Genomic DNA, 23927 nt, shown 5'->3' on the forward strand with positions numbered 1-23927 from the left:
CCGTGCAAGTACAAACACCTCCAGAATTCCACTCTTCATTTCACGGTGGCTTTAGCACATCAGGTATTTTATAGTCTCCCTGTATGAACACGCTGCTCGCACTGATAGTACACAAAATACATCATTTAAGATGCTAATTAGAACTGTCTAATCTTGGCGTGAATCCTGCTTCTCGTGTGTGTTTGTGCACCCTGCTGGATCACCTGCTGTCTCAGCAGAAACCTACCCACTCGGTGTGAATAATTCAATCTTTCTTCGAGAGTGTGTCGGGGTCGTGATGGCTTGCTACGCTGATGCTAACACGGGGAGACAAGGGTGCGATGAAATATTTAATATGTCCTCCCTAATGTCCTGCTTCCCGTTCTCTCGTTTATTCCCTTTTTTTGCTTCCCTTCTCTCTCCATAAAGTCACAAAACTGTTATTTATGATCACACACGGCCAAAACACAAGGTCACAAACACAAACACACACCCATCTGCCCAAAATGAATCTTGTGAATTTGAGCATTCAGGATGGAACGGCTACCTCGAAACACTCACTGTGGTTAAACTCTAGTGGTCAAAGTCATGAAAACTGTTGCTAGGCAACTACCAAATATGGAGATGATATAAAACAATTATTATTAGCTAGTTAGCATAAAGCCATTAAGTCTTGGATTTAAGACAATGTGAAGGTGCAGGGTCTGTGGAAACTAGACAACAATATCTGAAATATTAACATTTCACTCAGATATGCGGTTAAATCACTAAAAAAGAAAGTAAATTACTGAAAAAACACAACAACTTAGCATCAACTGCTAACATACATAGTTCTGTAAATTAAACTAGCTTTAAATTTTACCTTTTAAACCAAAAATGTTTACACGTGCAATCCTTGCAGTGCTAGTCAAAAAAAAACGTTTTTTTTTCATAGAGGTCTGAGAATGTGCTAAATATTCTCAAATGCTCTATATTTCTGCTATATTTGTAATGACAAAGCTAGCTAGCTAGTTGAGTTAGCTTTTTTGATAACTTCACTAAATGATTAAAAGTATTTTCATCAAAAGAGTGTAATTCTGAAATGCATAATGTAGTATTTTCTAAAACAAAAGCTTATCATGCTAGGTAGTTAGGAAATAACCACACAGTTGCTAGCTACAAGCTATTAGCTCAGTGACAAAGCTGCCTGCTCCCACAAAAATGCTACAAAAAAAATCTAAATGGTGTAAAATAATATTTTCTTGGATAATGCAATAGCTAATTATGCTGGGTGAGTAGGAAATAGCTACACAGTTGATAGCGACTTAGTGCCAAAGCTCCTAAACACATCCCTGCTCACAAAAATGCTAAAAAAAAAAAAGTAAAGGATTTTTACTAGCTATCTAAATAACTTCAATAAAATGGAAGCTATAACCAGCATTTTCTTTTACCTCATGGTGATGTCAGCTAACCTGCTAATCATAATTTCTCAAAAAGGAATAACACAAACATCAAAAGCAAAGGAAAATGCTATCTATTTTGATAAAAAAAAAAAAATTATTAGTGTACATTAACATATTTTTTCTCAAAACAGTTTTGGTCATGCCTGACAAATCAGAAGTGCCAACCTACACTATGTTGCCAAACGTTTTGGGATGTCTGCCTTTACATGCAAATGAATGTAATATGGAGTTGCCCCGCCCTTTGCAGCTATAACAGCTTTAACTCTTCTGGGAAGGCTTGCCACAAGGTTTAGGAGTGTGTTTATGGGGAATTTTTGACCGATCTTCTAGAAGCGGATTTGTGAGTCAGGCACTGATGCTGAATAAGAAGGTCTGGCTCTCAGTCTCCACTCTAATTCATCAAAAGGTGTTCTATTGGGTTGAGGTCAGGACTCTGTGCAGGCCAGTCAAGTTCCTCCACACCAAACTCTCTCATCCATGTCTTTATGGACCTTGCTTTGTGCACTGGTGTACAGTCATGTTGGAACAGGAAGTGATCATCCCCAAACTGTTCCCACAGATTTGGGAGCATGAAATTATCCAAAATGTCTTGGCATGCTGAAACATTTCACTGGAAGTGGCCGAGCCCAACCCCTGAAAAACAATACCTGAATTCAATGATTTGGAGGGGTGTCCCAAATCTTTTGGCAATATAGTGTAGCTGTTTTCCTAGCGCAAATTTTTGTGAACTCTTGTAACCTCTTGCTACTTTACGGTAAAATTAATTTTAGACCATTTAAAAAACATTAAGTTGGTACTCTTATTTAATATGATTGAACACATACATACATACATTATATATATATACACTATATTGCCAAAAGTATTCGCTCATCCAAATAATCAGAATCAGGTGTTCCAATCACTTCCATGGCCACAGGTGTATAAAATCAAGCACCTAGGCATGCAGACTGTTTTTACAAACATTTGTGAAAGAATGGGTCGCTCTCAGGAGCTCAGTGAATTCCAGCGTGGAACTGTGATAGGATGCCACCTGTGCAACAAATCCAGTCGTGAAATTTCCTCGCTCCTAAATATTCCACAGTCAACTGTCAGCTGTATTATAAGAACCTGGAAGTGTTTGGGAACGACAGCAACTCAGCCACGAAGTGGTAGGCCACGTAAACTGACGGAGCGGGGTCAGCGGATGCTGAGGCGCATAGTGCGAAGAGGTCGCCAACTTTCTGCAGAGTCAATCGCTACAGACCTCCAAACTTCATGTGGCCTTCAGATTAGCTCAAGAACAGTGCGCAGAGAGCTTCATGGAATGGGTTTCCATGGCCGAGCAGCTGCATCCAAGCCATACATCACCAAGTGCAATGCAAAGCGTCGGATGCAGTGGTGTAAAGCACGCCGCCACTGGACTCTAGAGCAGTGGAGACACGTTCTCTGGAGTGAGGAATCACGCTTCTCCATCTGGCAATCTGATGGATGAGTCTGGGTTTGGCGGTTGCCAGGAGAATGGTACTTGTCTGACTGCATTGTGCCAAGTGTAAAGTTTGGTGGAGGGGGGATTATGGTGTGGGGGTTGTTTTTCAGGAGCTGGGCTTGGCCCCTTAGTTCCAGTGAAAGGAACTCTGAATGCTTCAGCATACCAAGACATTTTGGACAATTCCATGCTCCCAACTTTGTGGGAACAGTTTGGAGCTGGCCCCTTCCTCTTCCAACATGACTGTGCACCAGTGCACAAAGCAAGGTCCATAAAGACATGGATGAGAGAGTTTGGTGTGGAGGAACTTGACTGGCCTGCACAGAGTCCTGACCTCAACCCAATAGAACACCTTTGGGATGAATTAGGGCAGAGACTGAGAGCCAGGCCTTCTGGTCCAACATCAGTGTGTGACCTCACAAATGCGCTTCTGGAAGAATGGTCAAAAATTCCCATAAACAAACTCCTAAACCTTGTGGACAGCCTTCCCAGAAGAGTTGAAGCTGTTATAGCTGCAAAGGGTGGACCGACGTCATATTGAACCCTATGGATTAGGAATGGGATGTCACTTAAGTTCATATGCGAGTCAAGGCAGGTGAGCGAATACTTTTGGCAATATAGTGTATGTGTATATATATAATATAATAATTTGTGTACCATGGAAAATTTTCAAAAATTTCATCACTCTACTTTGCTGAATTAGAGGCATCCTCCTCTCCATTTGTGTAGTAAAGTCCATTTTATTGGCCTCGTGTGCAGGGTGAGAGACTCTATGGTTAAGCGGGAACAGATTCTGCAGCGAGAAACAGCAGCGGGTGAAATTCGCGTCTAATTGCGATTTTATGAGGCATTTTTAAGTGCACCACAATAATCTTTATTACTGTGCTTTACAGCAGGATGTGCTTGAGAATGTGAGATAAAGCAGCCATTAAATTGCTTTGATTACATTTGTTCAGGTGCATCGATGCGGAAATGAACGCGACGTTCATAATAGGATGGCGCAGCTCACGTTACGCACGTGGAAAAAGAAAAACATGAAACGTATATAAGCGTGGCGTTTGAATGATGCAATCGTTTTAGTATTTTTAAGCTTTAGTCTTTGAAAGCTTTCAGCGTTTAATTTGTCGTGTGCTTGCTGCCTTTTAGTGCTTTCCGAAATCTCATGCGTCTTTCAGAAATCTCTCCCCTTCTACAATGCTGAACTTTTCCATTTTGCCTCAGTTGGTGGTTGTTTTGGATAAAAGCCACCGTCGATTAAAGGGGAATGTATGTGTTCATACCATTTCACAAACACTTCATTTAGAAGAGGAGCAATTTCCAAAAGGCATGAAACTTCAAATGGTGTGTGTGTGTGTGTGTGTGTGTGTTTATATCTATTTCTCCCTCTCTAATCCTGGTTATCTTTCTCCGTTTCTTTCTCTCCTATCTGTCTCTCTTTATTCCTTCACTCCACTGTATTCATTTTGTTTTCTGTCCAAACCTTTTCTTTAGCCTTGAGTCAGTCACAGGACTGATATTAGATGAGTGCAAAAGACAATTTCCATAAAAGTGATCAGGTTTGTTGTTTATAATTTAAACAACGAGTTAATTTCCACTGTACCTTCTTTAAACCACTTTTGATAGATACTGACCTGGGAATACCCCACAAGAGAGATGCTCTGATCCAGTCGTCTAGCCATCACAATTTGGCCCCTGTCAAACTCGCTCAAATCCTTACGCTTGCCCATTTTTCCTGCTTCTAACACATCAACATTGAGGACAAAATGTTCACCGGCTGCCTCTAATATATCCCACCCAATGAGGACTGTTATTTACCTAACCTGTCATAATATTATGCCTGATCGGTGTAGTTACCTTTTAATGTTGTGGAACATAAGAACATAAGAAACATAGTACAAATGTCGTAGATGTTAGACAAAATCATCCCTGAGGCGACTGTGGCAAGGAAAAACTCCCTTAGATGGCATGAGGAAGAAACCTGGAGAGGTTGACAAACTTACCTTTTAAATTAGACAATTACATTGCAATACAAGTGCTTTAGTTGTTACAGAACCGAGAATAAGCAGATTTACATGAGCATGTGATTTAAATTATAGTCTGCAATGCTGTCAAAGCTGCTGTTGTGCAAATAAGCGAAAGACCCAGACCTCAGAGCCACACACAAACAGCTGCCTCGGTTTTCAATTAGAGCCATAAATTTAAAGTGGCCTGATTTTTTTTTTTTTTTTTTTTTTTTTTAATTTATAACTGCAAACCCCTTGTGCATGACGTTCCCCAGAAATGACTTCTAAAGGAACTTCTGAAGTTAATAACTAACAGTTATTTATGTTAATGTAATTTATGTTATTAGCCTGGAACATATATGAGTGAGGATTGCGCTCAGCTTCCATCTCCACTGATCCCCTATGATTAAGAGTTTCAGGTATGTAAGCGCAGGAGAAGTGTGTGTGTGTGATATTTGGAACAAACCTGGCGTGTGAGTACCGCTATGAAGCAGCCGTTACTCTGATCAGAAGCTTCGAGCCTGAAAAAGTCAGCCTTCTTTTCCCCACTGCTGTTGTCTTTATCAGAAGACAGGAGAGATGGGCGGCTAAGCCTGACAGACACACACACACACAGACACACCAAAAATATACAAATTTATATGGACCAAATACAGTGATATTCCCTCTGTCTGTTACACACACGCACATAAACACACACAATTAAGAATGTACAGATTAACAAGGACCATATACGATGATAAGCAAGCACACACACACACACACACACACCAAAAATGTACAAATTTATAGGGACCATATACAGTGATATTCCCTTACACACACACACACAGGAGAGAATGTACAAATTCCAAAGAACAATATACAGTCATACACACACACACCCACAATTAAGAATATACAGATTTAGAAGGACCATATACAGTGATAAGCAAGCACACACACGCACACCAAAAATACATATTTATAGGGACCATATACAGTGATATTTCCTCTCTCTCTCTCTCTCTCTCTCTCTCTCACACACACACAAATACAGCAAAAACTAAACAAATTTATAGGGACCATATACAGTGATATTCCCTCCGACTCTTACACACACACACACACACAGGAGAGAATAAGAGAATGTACGAATTTGGTAGAACCATATACAGTGACACACACACACACACGCTTGAATGCACACAGTATTTGAAAAGCCATAATAGAGACCCAGTCATCATCTATAAACAAAACACATAAGCCATAGGTATTAGCATATATATAGCTTTTTCTAAAACACACACGGCTTGATAAAATTAGAGGGCTGAGATTGTGAGTACACGGGAAACACGAACACATACGTGAAAGGCTGTAGTTTGGTGTCGTCTCTGCTCGGCTCTGTGGGCGTCAGAACGCTCTTCACCACGTCCTCGTTCTCTTCTGGTAGTGAAGAGCAGGTGGAGTACACCACCACTCGCACCCTGGGAACTAGGGAAATAATACGGCAGAAAAAAATGACTAGACATTTGCGTAAAAACTTAACAAAGTCCCGGTGAAACAGCAGGAAGTGAGCGCTCTTGAATCCTCGATTCTGATTGGTCAGAAGGTTTCAGGGATTTCTATAGTAACAACTTAGACACATGCTAGTAAATGAACATCTAGAAATATTAATATGTTGGAAGGAGTCTCCAGCGTCAGTGCTTTGTAGCAGTCAATAGTAAAGCTAGAACTTTCAAGAAGTCTTGAAGCTAACATTGTATTTGAAGCAGGTGCTTGTTTTGTGCAGCTGCTTTAAAAAGACATTAATGTCAATGTCATGTTTGTGCAGCAAAGCGAAATGAAACAAAAGCTCAAGCTCAGGCTGCTCCATGTTCATGACATGAGCACACTGCAACACATAATAAGCTCCGTTTCTTCTCTTCGGATTTTCTGCAAATTGAACTCAAGTTGTTTTGCTTATGTGGGTTGAAACAAAGGTTATCTTCAAGCTGAGGCAGCGGGTGAACTTTTGTTCATTACGAACAGTGCGATCCTTCACACCGTGAAACCTCCTGCAGGAAGTCGCCTTCGTTCAGGAGATTACTTGATCATTTGGCGATGAGGCTGGCTCTGATTTCTACTGCCTGTTGAAACATACACTGATCAAGCTTAACATTATGACCACCTGCCTAATATTGTGTTGGTCCTTCTTTTGCTGCCAACACTCAATAAACTGCGATGCACTGTGTTTTCTATCAGAACCAGCATTAACTTCTTCAGCAATTTGAGCAACGGTAGCTCGTCTGTTGGATAATGTGATTGTAAAAAGAAAATGTGATTCATCAGACCAGGCCACCTTCTTCCATTGCTCCGTTCCAGTTCTGATGCTAAAGTGCCCATTGTTGGCGCTTTTGGTGTTGCACAGGAGTCAGCATGGGCACCCTGACTCGTCTGCGGCTATGCAGCCTCATACACATCAAACTGTGATGCACTGTGTTTTCTGACACATTTCTATCAGAACCAGCATTAACTTCTTCAGCAATTTGAGCAACAGTAGCTCGTCTGTTGGATCGGATCACACGGGCCAGCCTTCACTCCCCACGTGAATCAATGAGCCTTGACCATCCATGACCCTGTCCCTGGTTCCTTCCTTGGACCACGTTTGATAGATACTGACCACTGCAGACCGGGAACACCCCACAAGAGCTGCAGTTTTGGAGATGCTCTGATCCAGTGGTCTAGCCATCACAATTTGGCCCTTCATCAAACTCGCTCAAATCCTTACGCTTGTCCATTTTTCCTGCTTCTAACGCATCAACTTTGAGGACAAAATGTTCACTTGCTGCCTCTAATATATCTCACCCACTAACAGGTGCCATGATGAGGAGATCATCAGTCTTACACTTCACCTCTCGGTGGTCATAATGTTATGGCTGATCGTTGTATCTATTACTAATGAAAAATGTCCTACAATGGGCACGTGAGCATCAGAACCGGACTGTGAAGCGATGGTCCACCTCACAATTTAACAAACTTGCAGCATATTCTGATAATGTCTTGGTGGCAGATACCACAGCACACCTCCTGCCCCTGTGGCTTAGCCGCCACTGACTAGAGCAAGTGCTTTAACACCACTGCTCCAGGCTCATCTTGACAGTTTCGGGAGTATTTTCCAGAAAGAAACTCAATGCGATGCATAAGACTGAACAACGGATAAGAAATCCTTTCCCTGCAAAGCCAGCAGAATTTGCTTGACTCATTGATTTATCTGTCCACAGATACGTCCCCGAGGCAGAGATTCAGCCAAAGGCCACTGACAGACTTCAATAGAAACTAAACCTCTAAGACTCAGTTCGCTAGCGTTAACACACGCTGCTGCTCTTAGCATTTTTATGTGATTGTGGATTTCATTTCTTATTTGAGCTTTAAAACAGAGGTACGGGTCACGGTTATAAGCGGCAGGAAGTGAACTGAGTTTCCTGCTGGTTTAAAGAATTCTGGATTCTGATTGGTCGGATGTTGTTAATTAATGCTCTATAACAGAAGCTCTGACTTTATAATGCTTTATTATTTAGCTTAATTATTTATAATGTGCTTGTTCTAATACATTATCATAGCTAATGCACAGAGACTTTAAATGCGTGAGGAGGTCTGTGTTCCTTTTTGGAAGGAGTCTCTAGTTTTAGCACTTTATGAAGCTGTAAGTTTTAGGAGACAGGACTGTTATTAAAACTGAACGTCTCTTCACAGTATCTGCATTGACTCTTTACCGTAGAGCTGCTATAGCATAAGCTGTAACAGGAACTATTTGATGGACGTTCAACGATGTTAACTTCCTGTCACTGATTATTTTTCTACTTCATCATGCAGTAAAATATTTTATTCCCCACATAATGTTATTTTTAACCAAATAGACATGAGATAAAATTGTGTACTGTTTTGAAATGTCTCTATCTATCTATCTATCTATCTATCTATCTATCTATCTATCTATCTATCTATCTATCTATCTATCTTTCTGTCTCTATCTATCTATCTATCTATCTATCTATCTATCTATCTATCTATCTATCTATCTATCTATCTATCTATCTATCTATCTATCTATCTATCTATCTCTGTCTGTCTGTCTGTCTGTCTGTCTGTCTGTCTGTCTGTCTGTCTATCTATCTATCTATCTATCTATCTATATCTGTCTGTCTGTCTGTCTGTCTATCTTTCTGTCTCTATCTATCTATCTATCTATCTATCTATCTATCTATCTATCTATCTATCTATCTATCTATCTATCTATCTATCTATCTATCTATCTCTGATATCTCTTATCTAACAATCTCCAATTGTTAATGGATTATCAAGATGCATGTAAACATAGCCCATGATCATTAAATTGCACAAGATAAGCAGTAGGCTAGGTGTGTGTGTGTGTGTGTGTAGAAAAAAATCCGCTGATGCAGCGTCTTCCTGGGTATGTACACACACACACACACACACACACACACACACACACACACACACACACAGCAGCAGCAGAGCGAGTCTGACTCTTCACTGATTGGCTGAAATTGATCAGCACCTGCTTGTTAATTAACAGCACTTTAACGAGCTGCAAGGAAGAAGACAGAGGACTGTACATCCGATAACACTCCGACTAACAACACACACACACACACACACACACCCTGTCCTGTTCTCTACAGACTTTAGGTCGTTACATAGCACATCAAACAAAAAGAAAACACAGAATAATGAATGTGAATAATAGAATATAAGTCAGAGAGAGAGAGAGTGTGTGTGTGTGTGTCTGTGTCTGTGTGTGTGTGTGTGTGTCATTCATGTATTATAAAGTTTCATTACAGTTCTTGGTTCAAATCAATTTTTAGGTCAATGCAAACTTCCAATTAAAATTTTCTCCTCTGGAGTCAACTGATTAACTAATTAAATATGGTGAGCGCACACACACACACACACACACACACACTTACAGCGGAGGGCATGGGCAAGGTCTCGCTTCTGTTCGGAAATGAGCGTTTGCAGTCTGGACTGCGAGACAGAGCCTTGGGACAGATCCTGCAGCAGCTCTTTGTCTGAAACACACACACACACATTGTCAATATATATTTGTCTTCCTACAGTGAAATTAGGCATGTGCTGATTACACAATATTACAGAGATAATCGACACATAATGCTATTATCATGAACACACACACACACACACAAACACACACATACACTAGTGTTCCACTTAGGAGGAGGCTGCCTAAGTAGGCAGAATATTTAGAGTGGGCCATTAATAATGCATTCATTAAAGATGAAACAACATGAAGGACGGAATTCCAGCTTGAGTGCCAGAGGAAACTCTACTGAGACTCAGGTTGAGTTCAGAGAGAAGTCTCAGATAAACATGGAATAATGTAGTGGGATAATGCTGTAAAATATATGTCTAGAAAATTGTGTGTGTGTGTGTGTGTGTGTGTGTGATTATATGTGTGCATGTGTGTGTGTGAGTATATGTGTGTGTGAGTATATGTGCATGCATATGCAGGGTTTTATTGTCTGTGTGTGTGTGTGTGTGTGTGTGTGTTTGTGCATATGTGTGTGTGCATATATGTATGTGTGTGAGTATATGTGTGTGCGTGTGGGGGTACATGTGCGTGTGTGTGAGTATATGTGCGTGCATGTTTGTGCGCATGTGTGTTTGTGGGAGTATATGTGCATGTGTGTGTGCATGTGTGTGTGGGAGTGTGTGTGTGCACATGTGTGTGGGAGTGTGTGTGTGCATATGTGTGTGTGTGGGGGAGTGTGTCTGTCTAGAAAATTAGCGTGATATGAAGGGCTTTATTGCCTGTGTGTGTGTGCATGTGTGTGCATGTGTGTGTGCATGTGCGAACATGTGCGTGTATGTATGTATGTGTGCGTGTGTGCGTTTGCATGTGTGCGTGTATGTATGTGTGCATGTGCATACGTGTGTGCATGTGCATACATGTGCATGTGTGTGCATGTGCATACATGTGCGTGTGTGTGTGCATGTGTGTAAATGTATGTGTGTGTGTGTGTCTACCTCCGTTCTCCTGCAGAAGGTAGTCTACAGGGTTTGAGACTGCAGAGAGAGAACACTGCGGAGTCAGCAGGATGAGCTGAACCTTCTGCAGACGCGTGTCACACACATCCAGAGTGTGAAGAGACTCAGGCAGTAGCCTTACGTCTGAAACACACACACACACACATTGTACATACCATTTCAATAACTCTATAGGGCAATGTGTATTCATATCTGAAGCACACACACAGACACACTCACTGCTGCAGCCCATGCTACTGAGGACCCCCTGCAGTTCATCTCTCTGAACACTTGTGCAGTCTCCCACACACACAAACACCTGCATGCTGCTGCGAGCATGTTTGCTGGAGTGATGAGTCGTGTGCATGTGAGTGTGTGCAGAAATGACGATGGCCGCTGTATGAGCCACGGTGGCTGCGGAGAACGCTCCGGCCATAACTACGTCACCGTCTGGAACCAACAAGGGGCGCAATGCCCACGGAGAAATGCAGCAGGACTTATCCTACAAACACACCAAAAGCAGAAAAGCCTTTACAGTTACTAGCTACAATTAATAACATTAAAATGACTAGGTTTTATAAGGTTAGCTATCCATCAACAACAATCCAATATGTAGCTATCATGTTTAGCTGAAAACGCCAATAACTAGTGCTTTGTGCTAGCTAGCTGTTTATTTTTCAGCTAAAAACACCAACAACTAGTGCTTTGAGCTAGCTAGCTGTTTATGTTTACCTAAAAGCACCAATAGCTAGTGCTATGAGCTAGCTAACTATTTATTTTCAGCTAAAAACACCAACTAGTGCTTTGAGCTAGCTACCTATTAATGTTTACCTAGAAACAGCAACAACTAGTGCTTTGAACTAGCTAGATATTTATTTTTCAGCTAAAAATACCAACAACTAGTGCTTTGAGCTAGCTAGCTGTTTATGTTTACCTAAAAACACCAACACCTAGTGCTATGAACTAGCCAACTATTTATTTTTCAGCTAAAACACCAACTAGTGCTTTGAGCTAGTTAGTTGTTTATGTTTGCCTAAAAATGCCAATAGCTAGTTCTATGAGCTAGCTAACTGTTTATGTTTCATCTAAAAACACAAACAAGTAGATTCATTTACAATTCGTTCATCACTTATTTATAAAAGTATTGACAATTCTGCCTGACCTAGCTTAAAAAAGTAAATGAATTTGTGAGTGAGGAGTGAAGTATGGAAGTGTGTGAATCTGGGAGCTCAGTGCTTGCTGAATTGAATTGTTTGCTCACTTCCACTGCGCCATGATTATGAATACTTTTGTAATAGTGAGATACACCGATCAGGCATAATATTATGACCACCTGCCTAATATTGTGTTGGTCCCTGTTTTGCTAACGAAACAGCCCTGACCGGTCGAGGCATGGACTCCATTAGATCCCTGAAGGTGTGCTGTGGACTTAAATGATACTTTTGAAAGATACTGACTGGCAGTTTTGGCGATGCTCTGATCCAGTTGTCTAGCCATCACAATATGGTCCTGGTCAAACTCGCTCAAATCCTTACGCTTGCCCATTTTTCCTGCTTCTAACACATCAACTTTGAGGACAAAATGTTCACTTGCTGCCTCTAATATATCCCACCCACTAACAGGTGCCATGATGAGGAGATAATCAATGTTATTCACTTCACCTCTCATGGTCATAATGTTATGCCTGATCGGTGTATATCCCTAATGTGTGTTGTGTGTGTGGTATGTTTATAATGTTTACAGCACCTGAATGACCAGCCTGCAATCTTTCAGCAGGTTCGTTTTGTGTAGTTCTCTTTTCGCACACGTAGGAAACACCAGCAGGTCGAGGCACTGGATGTCCTCGCAGAACGTCTTTCCTTCCAGCTGCGTGATGGATTTCACGTGGGAGAAACCTGCACTCTTCAACACCTCACACACTTCCTGCGTACTGCACGGAGAAAAGGGTTTATAGACAGTAAGGATTCTTAAATAACTGATGACATGGACTTTTGGTTTAGTAGTCATTTTCTAAACCAAATGCTTCTTGAGCTTTACCTTTTATGGAGTTTTGTGGGCGTCACCAAATGCAAATGCTTCAGATATAAATAGCTAGTGCTATGAGCTAGCTATTTATGTTTATCGAAAAGCACCAACTGTTAGTGCTACGAGCTAAGCTAACTATTTATTTTTCAGCTAAAAACTCCAACACCTAGTGCTTTGAGCTAGCTAGCTGTTTATGTTTATCTAAAAACACCAATAGCTAGTGCTATGAGCTAAGCTAACTATTTGTTGGTGTTTTTCAGCTTTACCTTATATAGAGTTTTTTGGGCGTCACCAAATGCAAATGAGCTGTATAGCACACTGTTCAGCAATCAGACGAACTGAACCCTTGTTTCTGAAGCGTTCGTAAACGTGACGGAAATCTTTCCTTCGATTTCGCTCGCGCAAGACACACAACGTTTGTCGTCATGACGACTGATAAATGAGGCTTATTATATTCCGAACGATTTTTTTTTAGTCAGATGTGATCCTGAACAAGTAAATCTGCGAATGTAGCAAGTTTCCCTTTCTTCTTCAGGGGGTCTCCAGAGATCGGAACATACTGCATCAAGAACAAATAGCACACTGGAAAAAAATTTACATATGGTTTGCTCTCTTTATTTTACGCCGTGAGGTAATTAATAGTCTTAAGACACCTGCAGCATATGTACTATCTGTAGGCGTGATTTCACGTGAACGTGAAAAGTAACCTCTTCATCTAGATCACAAAGGTGTATCACATCACCACAGGATTTTAGTTCGAGTACAAATTTGTCATGTGACACTTAATTATAAGCATGCATTTTAAAAATGGACAGAAATGTGTGTGTGTGTGGTCCAGAAGCTCTGAGTGTGTGTGTGTGTGTGTGGTCCAGAAGCTCTGATTGCATCTGTCTGTGGTTCAGTACGATTTATCTGCCCATGGTCAGCATGCCTGAGGACCTGCATGAGCTACGAGCCCCAGACACCCCCCCACCCCCACACACACAGACCTGTATGAAATAAGATGCGTCAGTGTGGAATGGAGGTTAAACATAGGAGAACAGCGTTAATGGAATCCCAGCAGCAAAACAGGACAATAAACTATTTTACGCACACACACACACACACACACTGTTCAACATCCTCCAGTTAACCTTAAGGCAGCATGTCATAAAAAGGACTTTGCAGTGTTATTTATTTCAAACTGTGACACGGGTCGGATTCTCTCTCATTGTCGTGTGTGTGCGTGTGTGCGTCTATACCTAGTGCGCAGTGTATTAATCCAGGCATAGATGGGCAGATTGGACCCTCTCTCCTGCCTCCGCCTGATGCTCTCTGGCAGCATGCAGTCGATACTCAGCAGGTCATGTTTGATTCTGCATCGTGCTAAAGAGGCCGCCAGCTTCGTCTTAAACCTGAGACATAATAATAACAACCGAATTTACGAGCGAGGGACATGGATCTGTTATTCTGTCTCACACCATGCAATATTTAAGGAATAAAGTATTGGGAAGTGTGAGGTCAGAGGCAAATTGGCAGGATGGTGTAATTCATACATTAAGCAAATTTACTGTCATCCTACAAATGTACTGCCATCAGTGCATGGTTAATGTTATTATCTCAAAGTTACTGTTATTATCTCAAAGTTACTGTCATCACTACAAAGTTACTCATATCACTGCAAAGTTACTGTCATTATCTTAAAGTTACTGTCATTATCTCAAAGTTATCTAATTACTACAAATTGCTGTCATTATCTCAAAGTTACTGTCATTATCTCAAAATTATCTAATCACTACAAATTAGTCATTATCTCAAAGTTACTGTCATTATCTCAAAGTTATCTAATCACTACAAATTGCTGTCATTATCTCAAAGTTACTGTCATTATCTCAAAGTTATCTAATCACTACAAATTGCTGTCATTATCTCAAAGTTACTGTCATTATCTCAAAGTTATCTAATCACTACAAATTACTGTCATTATCTCAGTTACTGTCATTATCTCAGTTATCTAATCACTACAAATTACTGTCATTATCTCAAAGTTACTGTCATTATCTCAGTTATCTAATCACTACAAATTACTGTCATTATCTAAGTTATCTAATCACTACAAATTACTGTCATTATCTCAAAGTTATCTAATCACTAAAAATTACTGTCATTATCTCAGTTATCTAATCACTACAAATTACTGTCATTATCTAAGTTATCTAATCACTACAAATTACTGTCATTATATAAGTTATCTAATCACTACAAATTACTGTCATTATCTCAAAGTTATCTAATCACTACAAATTACTGTCATTATCTCAAAGTTACCTAATCACTACAAATTACTGTCATTATCTCAAAGTTATCTAATCACTACAAATTACTGTCATTACCACAAAGCTAGTGTTATTATCTCAAAGTAACTGATATCACTGCAAAGTTCCTGTTATTATCTCAAAGTTACACGGTAAAGTTATTGTTATTCATGTGTCCTCATTCATTCATGTCAATATGACATAAGCATTTCAGTCCTCACTTGCATCCTTGGTGTGATCTTTATCCCATTACCTGAGAAGACAGTTTTCCACTTCCCTGACCTTTGCCACCTCCTCCTGCATTTCCTGATTGGCCGGTCGTTTATGTGGGAGGAACTTACGGTCCTGTAAGTCGTACAACATGACGACAACCAAACTCATCAGATCGTCCGGCTGAGAGAGAGCGAGAGAGAGAGAGACAGAGAGAGAGAGAGAGCATACACTCATATATATACTTATTATATCCATATATTAAAACAAATTTTTTATATTATTTAAAGTGAACAGAAATCACACTGCAGTAGTCCTAAATCTCACTGACTCTTATAACAGAATAATAACTTCTTAAGCTACGCTCGTATGTGAAATTACAACAGAACAAGATATTCTGAAAGAGTTCCCTCTCTCTCTCTCTCTCCTCCTCCTCCTCCTCTTCCGTTCTCTCATTGTCTCTTTCGTCCTTCACCAAGGTTGCAGACAGGACCTCAGAGGTTCCGCGCCGCATGTCGCCCGGCAACGGTGTTCCCTGATGGGACGTGGCTAAGCGCTAAGCTAACAGATGGAATCCTGCTGAAACTCATTATACATACGATCACATACACACATGCATAGGAAACGGTATTAATGCCGAATTTCGGTTATATGATATCCGCCACAACAATATAAAAAACGTGGAATTATTAGACGTTGGGGGTTTTATTAGGGATCTAGCTGATGATGGTTTTGATAATGAATTTTATTTTTTCAGGCTACAGAAAATAAGGCTGGGTTTAAAATCTGTTCCCAGACTACAGTCAGCTTGTGCTGAAAATCTCAGACTAGAATAAGGCTGAGTGTGTGTGTGTGTGTGTGTGTGTGAGCATGTGCGAAAGAGAGCTTGGCTGAATGAATAAGAGAGACAGAGAGAGAGAGAGAGAGAGAGAGAGAGAAGGAAGGAAAGAAAGTGAAAATATGCGGCAGTGATTTTATGTTCTCTCCCAGGATGCAGAGTAACAACCCGCCAAGTCGTAACAAGGGAAAATTCATCATTCACCGTGGCCATATTTTGTCTCTGGAGTGTGTGTGTGTGTGTGTAGGGTGTGGTAAGACTGCTTGAGGCATGGGAGAGGATGCACACACACACACACATGCTGTGTTACTGTTGTTTATCACACAGACAGCTGAGACTTCCCTCATCAGCTCTGACACACTGCTCACTTTCGGGATGTGATGATTAGTGTTGGGGGTAAATATGACAATATAACCTCGACACTGTGATAGTTTGTCACCATTCACTTTGCGAATAACTTTTTACACCGCCGTCTACAAACTCTGTACTGGTCTGGATGTGTTGTGAAGATGTCCTCGGATATTGTGCTGTCATATCTTGCCACATTTAGTGACTTTAGTCACACTTTTGTCTTCGTATTTGGACATGATTTTATCACGTAATTTCAAAGCGGTGCATAAAACACAACCCCACAGCGAGATTTGAATCCAAGTCACTGTTGTTGTTTTATTATTATTGTAGACTAGAAATTTCACAACGTAACTGACGGTAATGTTACATGCATTAATGTTGTTGTTTTATTATTATTGTAGACTGTAGAAATTTCACAACGTACCTGACGTTAATGCTACATGCCTTAATGTTGTTCTTTCAGCTGCTCCCAGTTTCGGGGTTTCCACAGCAGATCATTTAGTCTGCATGCTTCAGTTTGGCACAGGTTTTTACACCAGATGCCCTTCCTGACGCAACCTTCTTATTAAATCCGGGCTTGGGACCGGCACTGAGACTCTTCAGTGTCTGGGAATCGAACCCGGGCCATGGCAATGAGAGCGCAGGATCCTGTCACTGGACCACCAGGAGGCAATCCTTCATGCCTTAATCAGGAATATAATCCCTCTGTATATAATTCTAAATCTATCAATTAAAAACGTTTAAATTAAGTTTCTTATAAGCAACGAAATCATGTATTGTTTCTAATACTTTAATGTAAGCTACACAGGCAGTCTCCTGGTGGTCCAGCAACAGGATCCCGTGCTCTCATTGTTGTGGCCCGGGTTCGATTCCTAGGCAGGGAGCTAACCCAACCACTGAAGAGTTAACTCTCAGTGCCGGTCCCAAGCCCGGGTTAAAATGGGAGGGGTTGCGTCAGGAAGGGCATCCGGCGTAAAACCTGTGCCAAATCTAAACATGTGGACCTGATGATCTGCTGTGGCGACCCTGATTAGGGAGCAGCCGAAAGAACAACAAATATAAGCTACACGGATTTTTGTCTCAATCTGACTTTCTCTATACTGCATATTTTCAGTGTATCAGAAATAGTACTTCCTCTGTAGTTCCTCCAGAAATGAACCAACAACAACAACAACAACGCCACACAACTGAATCAATCTGACATTCTGCCTCTGCACAGACGTACACCATTATATAACCTCATGTCTCATAGCCGCCCCTAGGGGGGAAATTAGTCTTGGGAGGTTTATACATTAACGTCTGGAATCGAATTCACTACAGATATTAAGAAAGGTCTTTTCTAACTGTCTGTTTTCTAACTAACTGCTGTCTTAAAAAGTGAACATCATTTTTATCTCATTAAAAAAAAACAGTTAATGAATTAAAGCTCACAGCTTTCGGAAACAAAGCGCGACTCGGACACGGCGTGCCTGGTCATATTATTACTCCATTAGGAGTGACGTGACTGCTGCTAGAGCACACCGATCATTCATTAGCTCTTTAAACACACACACACACACACCTTAATGATTAATAAGGCCAGATGGACTTTTGGCTGGTGGATAAAATGCAGTCTATGATTAACTGTAAGTCAGACAAAAGATGAATCGGTTATGCAGTCAAAGTCGCACCAACAGCAATAACTCAACGCTAAAACACTTCCTGCTTCGTTCTGTGTGTGAGGTGTACCAGTAAAATGTGCATTAGTTTTTTTTGTTTTGTTTTGTTTGTTTTTTTAATTAAAAAAAATAAATAAATAAATAACAAAAGCTTATTTCTTCACTGATTTGTCTCATCAATACTGTGGTAATGACTTACCACTCCAACGCAAACACACTATTAGTATCTACTGCTAGCTATCAGACTTAAATAGATACGTATCCAGTTCTGCCAAGTGTCGAAAGTCGAAAATGTCTTTTTCCTTCCGAAGATTATTTTTTAAAATTGAAAACGCATGGGGCAGGACAGTGGCTTAGTGGTTAGCACTGTTGCCTCACAGCAAGAAGGTCCTGGGTTTGAATCCCAGGTTCGAACAGGCAGGGGCCTTCCTGTGTGGAGTTTGCATGTTCTCCGGGTACTCTGGTTTCCTCCCACAGTCCAAAAACATGTACATTAGGTTGACTGGTAATTCTAAATTGCCCATAGGTGTAAGTGTGTGGTTGTCTGTCTATATATGTGTGGCCCTGTGATAGACTGGTGACCTGTCCAGGGTGTACCCCTGCCTTTCACCCAATGTGTGCTGGGATAGGCTCCAGCAGATCCATGTAACCCTAATTAGGAATAAAGCGGGTATAGAAAATGGATGGATTGATGGATGATTTGTCCAATCAATACTGCAAAATGAGTTACAACACAAACACACTATTAGTATCTACTGCTAGCTACAGTATCAGACATACATAGATAAGTAAACTTAATAAATTAAATAGATCCGGTTCTGCCAAGTGTTGAAAGTCGAAAATGACTTTTTTTCCCTCCAAGGATTATTTTTTAAAATTGAAAACATGTGACACATAATGCCTATTTAAACCTGTTTACCGATTACTGATTTTGTGAAAGTTAGGTTCTGTTATTACTTTAGATTAGGGTTAGCTTCCTTACAGGAATCTCACTTCATATCAATTACACAGGTTTATTTTTGTTTGTTTTTGTTTGTTGTTGTTGTTGTTTTTATGTTAGACACTTCAGGATTCTGAGGATCGTGCAATTTTTTTGAAATTACCGCTGATTTATTCACTTATTCGTAACAATTGTCACGTGAAGGGTACAATCATGACATCACAACATTTTTAGTCAACGCATTCTTCGGTTCAAGTGCATCTCACACGGGCATAGCTATCATAGATAGTAAATACATTTTATAGATAGTGTTCATTGGTAGTAGTTTAAAAGAAGAATCATGTGCTTGTGATTTCATCAATTCAAGGAGTTTTCAAGGAGAAAAAAAAATCACAAAAAAATACCAAATTAAAAAAAAAAAATAGAGCATTTTTGTACACCACAATCAGACAAAAAAAATTAATTACAAAAAATAAATAAATAAATTTAGGTATTTTCTACTTTCCCACTCACCACTGTCTTAGCCAGATAGAAGCTGCTGTCGATCAGGATGTCCTCCAACAGCTCTTGATCTGAGAAAGATAAGATCACCGTGAAATAAACATTAGTATCTCATTATTAAAATAAATAACAATAAGACTGAACTCCAATATAAGGAACGAAACAATCAAGGACATGCTGTTAGAGGAAAAGAATCAGTTGCCGTAACACGGTGCTAATCATTTTTATTTCACTCCATTGTTGCCTGTGTTGTCTGGATTAAATGGACGCCATTCTCTCTCTCTGCTGTCAATCACAAGAACACTAGCCAATCATGGACCTCGGTGAGCTCATGGATGTGGAAAAGGGCAGATAGACAAAATAGACAAAAACAGAGGTGTTTTCCCATGCCAAGAGACCCAGGTTCGAGTAGGGTGCGAGTAGCACCCGGGGGGTTGCGTTGGTGCCGTGAACCGGATTGGAGTGAGGTTTAGCGGGGTGAGTGTAACAGAGGCCAGCGGTAGGTGTTGTGCAGGTAAACCTCACTCCCCTGATCTCAAGAGGTGTGCCAGTGGCTGCAGTCTTTAGCCTCCTTGTTAGTGTGCCCGCCTCCCATGCCAGAGACCCGGGTTTGAGTAGGGTGCGAGTAGGACCCGGGGGGTTACACTGGTGCCGTGACCCGGATGGGAGTGAGGTTTTGGATGGGTGAGTGTAACGGAAGCCAGCAGTCGGAGCTGTGCAGGTAAACCTCACTCCCCTGAACTCAAAAGGTGCACTAGTGATGGACGCTAGTCGCTGCAGTCTTTAGCCTCCCATGCTGGCGACCCAGGTTCGAGACCTGCTCGGAGTGGGTGCGAGTAGGACCCGGGGGTTACACTGGTGCGGTGACCAGGATGGGGTAAGTGTAATGGATTGTAAACCTCACTACCCTGATCTCAAGAGGTGCACTAGTGTCTGATGCTAGTGACTGCAGTCTTTAGCCTCCCATGCCAGAGACCCAGGTTTCAGACCTGCTCTGAGTGGGTGTGAGTAGGACCCGGGGGGGTTACACTGGTGCTGTGACCCGAGTGAGGAGTGAGGTTTAGAGGGGGGTGAGTGTAACAGAGGCCAGCAGTAGGTGCTGTGCAGGTAAACCTCACTCCCCGATCTCAAGAGGTGCGCTAGTGGCTGCAGTCTTTAGCCTCTTTGTTTGTGCACCCACCTCCCATGCTGGAGACCAGGGTTCAAAACCCGCTTGGAGCACGTGTGAGTAGGACCCGGGGATTACAGGTACACAGTGCATAGTGTAAGTGTGCAGTATATCATTTGGGACACAGCTATATATAAGACGTTATATAACTGCAGTCCAGGTTGTGTTTCATTACATCATTAGTGGTGTCTTTGTAGCCTTATAGAACTAGATTTATATCAGAAAACTAAACATCCTGAACTATAATCCCTGACTCTTGTAGGAAACGTGTTTAAATGCTAAGACCTGAACAGTGATAATCATGAAACACTCAGAATTCAACATTTCCCAATTACAGGTTGGTGTAATAAAGTGTGCAGATAGAAACCGGTAGCTCCGGAGGGTTTAGTGTTCCGAGCTGCAATAACGAGAGCGAGCATTACTATGGTGACACAACAGCGAGCGTCTGGAGCGCTGTGAAGTTTCGAAAACATGCAGATTTTTACTGGGCGCTCGTGAATTGGCAGTTTGCAGCCTAACCAGTCAGAGGGATGTGGAGTGATGTGTGATTTCATGCACTTTTATTTCGCTCTATCAGAAGAATACGGGCTGGAACGAGAGCTCGTAAAGGAAGTCAGAAAAAAAGACCAATGGCATCTCCCTGAGCACTTTGGTAGGGGAAAAAAAGTAAAAAAAATGGAGAGAGAGAAACAGAATATTTGATGAGAGCAGAGAGAGAGGGACTTTATGAGTAATAAAGAGAGAGATGAGGGAAGGAGAGGAGGAGATTACACGTCATAAAAAAAATAAGGGAACGAGAAAAAGCGCATGACGTAGGCTGAGGCGTGGAAGACGGAGAGAAAAGGAATGGAAATGGGATTTTACGAGCAATGAAGAAGAGAGGAGCGAGAGGAAAGGAGGTAATAATGAGTGAGGAAGAGAGAGAGAGAGTATGTGAGAAGAAAGAAAGAAAGAACGAAAAAAAGGGTTGGTGAGAATAGAAGAGAGAGGAAGAGAAAGAAAGACAGGGTAGGAGAAAGTCATGTATCACTGACTGGAGAGAAATAGAGAGAGAGAGCATAGAGAGATGGAGAGAGAAAAAAGGAGATATAAAGAAATGGAAAAGAGGAAGAAATGGTTGATGAGAGAGGAGGAGATTATAAGGGATATTTGAGGGAGAGAAAGAGAGAGATCAAGAGAGAGCATGATAAACAGAGAAAGAGAGAAAGACAAAGATCAAGAGAGAATGATAAAGGGGAAAAGAGAGTGCAAATAAGAGAGAGAGAGAGTGAGAGAGCATACTAAAGAGATAAAGAGAGAGCAGGTGATGGAAAGAGAGAGAGAGAAGGAGAGAGAATGATAAAGAGGTAAAGAGAAAGCATGTAAGAGAGAGAGAGTTAAAGAGAGAGCATGAAAGAGAGAGAGAGAGAGAGAGAGAGAGAAAAGGAACTTTTACAAGGTATTAAAAAAAGAACAGAATGTTATGCAGCAGAGAAATAAAAAGAGAAAGTAAGAAATACGGATGGACAGATGAGAGAAATGCAGTGTAGTAGAAACCACACACACACACACACACACGTTATCTTGATTGACAGCTGTGATGTGACCCTGTGTCCATCACTGGAGGGGAAAAGTTGGCATGACGACAGCCACCAATGCATAACTCATCTGTCCTGACACTCACCTATCACCATCAAGACAGTCGTTTGTGTGTGTGTGTGTGTGTGTGTGTGTGTGTGTTAATACGTTATGGCTGGCATAAGTTCTTATGGGCCATGTGATCCTGGAGATAAATCATCATGAATTCACTTTCTAGATTGAATGCACACACACACACACACACACACACACACACACACGAACGACTGTCTTGATAGTGATGGGTGGGTGTCAGGACTAGATGGTTTGATGCAATGCTTTGCTTACACGCTTCTTCATATTGTGTGTGTGTATTAGCCGCTCTAACAACAACATTTCCAGCCAAACACATGACATATCTTCGATCTGTCCATTCCTTTCTGCTTAATCGCTGTTGTAGGCTAAGCCCTGCCTCTCTTCTCCAACTTATTAACAATTTAAAGTACTTATTGAGCTGTACAGCAATACTGATTGCTAACAGAACAAACACAAGAGGTATGCGGTGAACCTCGGGCAATGTTAAAGACACATGTAAACGACGTCTGTAAAATATTCTGCTAGTCTTGCTTGCTGGACCACAGAGAACAGGGAGCCGGGAACAGTGGACTGTTCTGACTGGTTATTTCCAGAAACCACGATAACAGCAGGCAATTTTATTCATTCATTCATTTCCAGGAAACAGGAAGTTTTTCCTGTTTTATCCCGGAACGGGTCCACCAACAAGAGCGAGAGACCTGAGATCCTGAAGAAGCTCATGCAGACATCAGGAGGTGTTTGCACAGAAACTCAACACAGAGAGAAATAGACAAACTCAGACACACAGGAAGCACTGAAGTCTTAAAAAAGGAAGGAGGAAAATCTAAAAAAAAAAATAAGGAAGTGTGAAAACCTGGAAATTGTAACTAGGAATAATGACAGGAAACAGGAAACCAGGAAACTAAGTAACCCATCAAGACAGAAATCCAGAAACGCTGATAGGAGAAAATATAGAAACCACCAAACATGGAAGACTTAAACCAGGAAATTGATAATGAAAACAGGTAAAACTGTGACATCATAACCAGGAAATAAGGAAACCAGCAAAAATAAGGAAACCGGGAAATATGGAAATCACCAAAGATCTGTATCTAAAACTGGAAATGTGTAGATATTGAGAAGTATCCTCAAACGCATAACCAGGAAAACGTGGGAAAAGTGAAACCAGGAAATATGCTAATGAGCTCTACACTAGCCCCGCCCACTCTGTACAATCTAAATATATTGTTCAGCTAATTTTTATTTATATTTAAGACAAATTTAACACAAAAGGCTCTGGGATTTTTATTTTGTGCACCCAGGAAAACGAGACACGGAGACGCCGTGTCCGCTACAGTGGCTGGTGATGAATGAGGGGACAAAATAACAAC

General features: G+C 41.1%; 1 protein-coding gene across 2 annotated transcripts in view; it reads right to left on the minus strand.

The window, feature by feature from the left end:
- The window catches only part of LOC131366997 (putative methyltransferase NSUN7), a 39771-nt gene that overhangs the window by 2521 nt on the left and 13323 nt on the right, over nucleotides 1–23927 (minus strand). For both annotated transcript variants that reach the window (XM_058412146.1, XM_058412157.1), the window contains 9 exons: nucleotides 19749–19807; nucleotides 15492–15631; nucleotides 14186–14338; nucleotides 12666–12849; nucleotides 11160–11421; nucleotides 10920–11063; nucleotides 9842–9943; nucleotides 6239–6365; nucleotides 5359–5485 (listed from right to left, as the gene is read on the minus strand). In XM_058412146.1, the coding sequence (XP_058268129.1) occupies nucleotides 5359–5485; nucleotides 6239–6365; nucleotides 9842–9943; nucleotides 10920–11063; nucleotides 11160–11421; nucleotides 12666–12849; nucleotides 14186–14338; nucleotides 15492–15631; nucleotides 19749–19807 (1298 nt within the window). The remainder of the gene's footprint in view (nucleotides 1–5358; nucleotides 5486–6238; nucleotides 6366–9841; nucleotides 9944–10919; nucleotides 11064–11159; nucleotides 11422–12665; nucleotides 12850–14185; nucleotides 14339–15491; nucleotides 15632–19748; nucleotides 19808–23927) is intronic.

Source organism: Hemibagrus wyckioides, linkage group LG02 (genome assembly GCF_019097595.1).
Source record: "Hemibagrus wyckioides isolate EC202008001 linkage group LG02, SWU_Hwy_1.0, whole genome shotgun sequence".
Lineage (NCBI taxonomy): Eukaryota > Metazoa > Chordata > Actinopteri > Siluriformes > Bagridae > Hemibagrus > Hemibagrus wyckioides.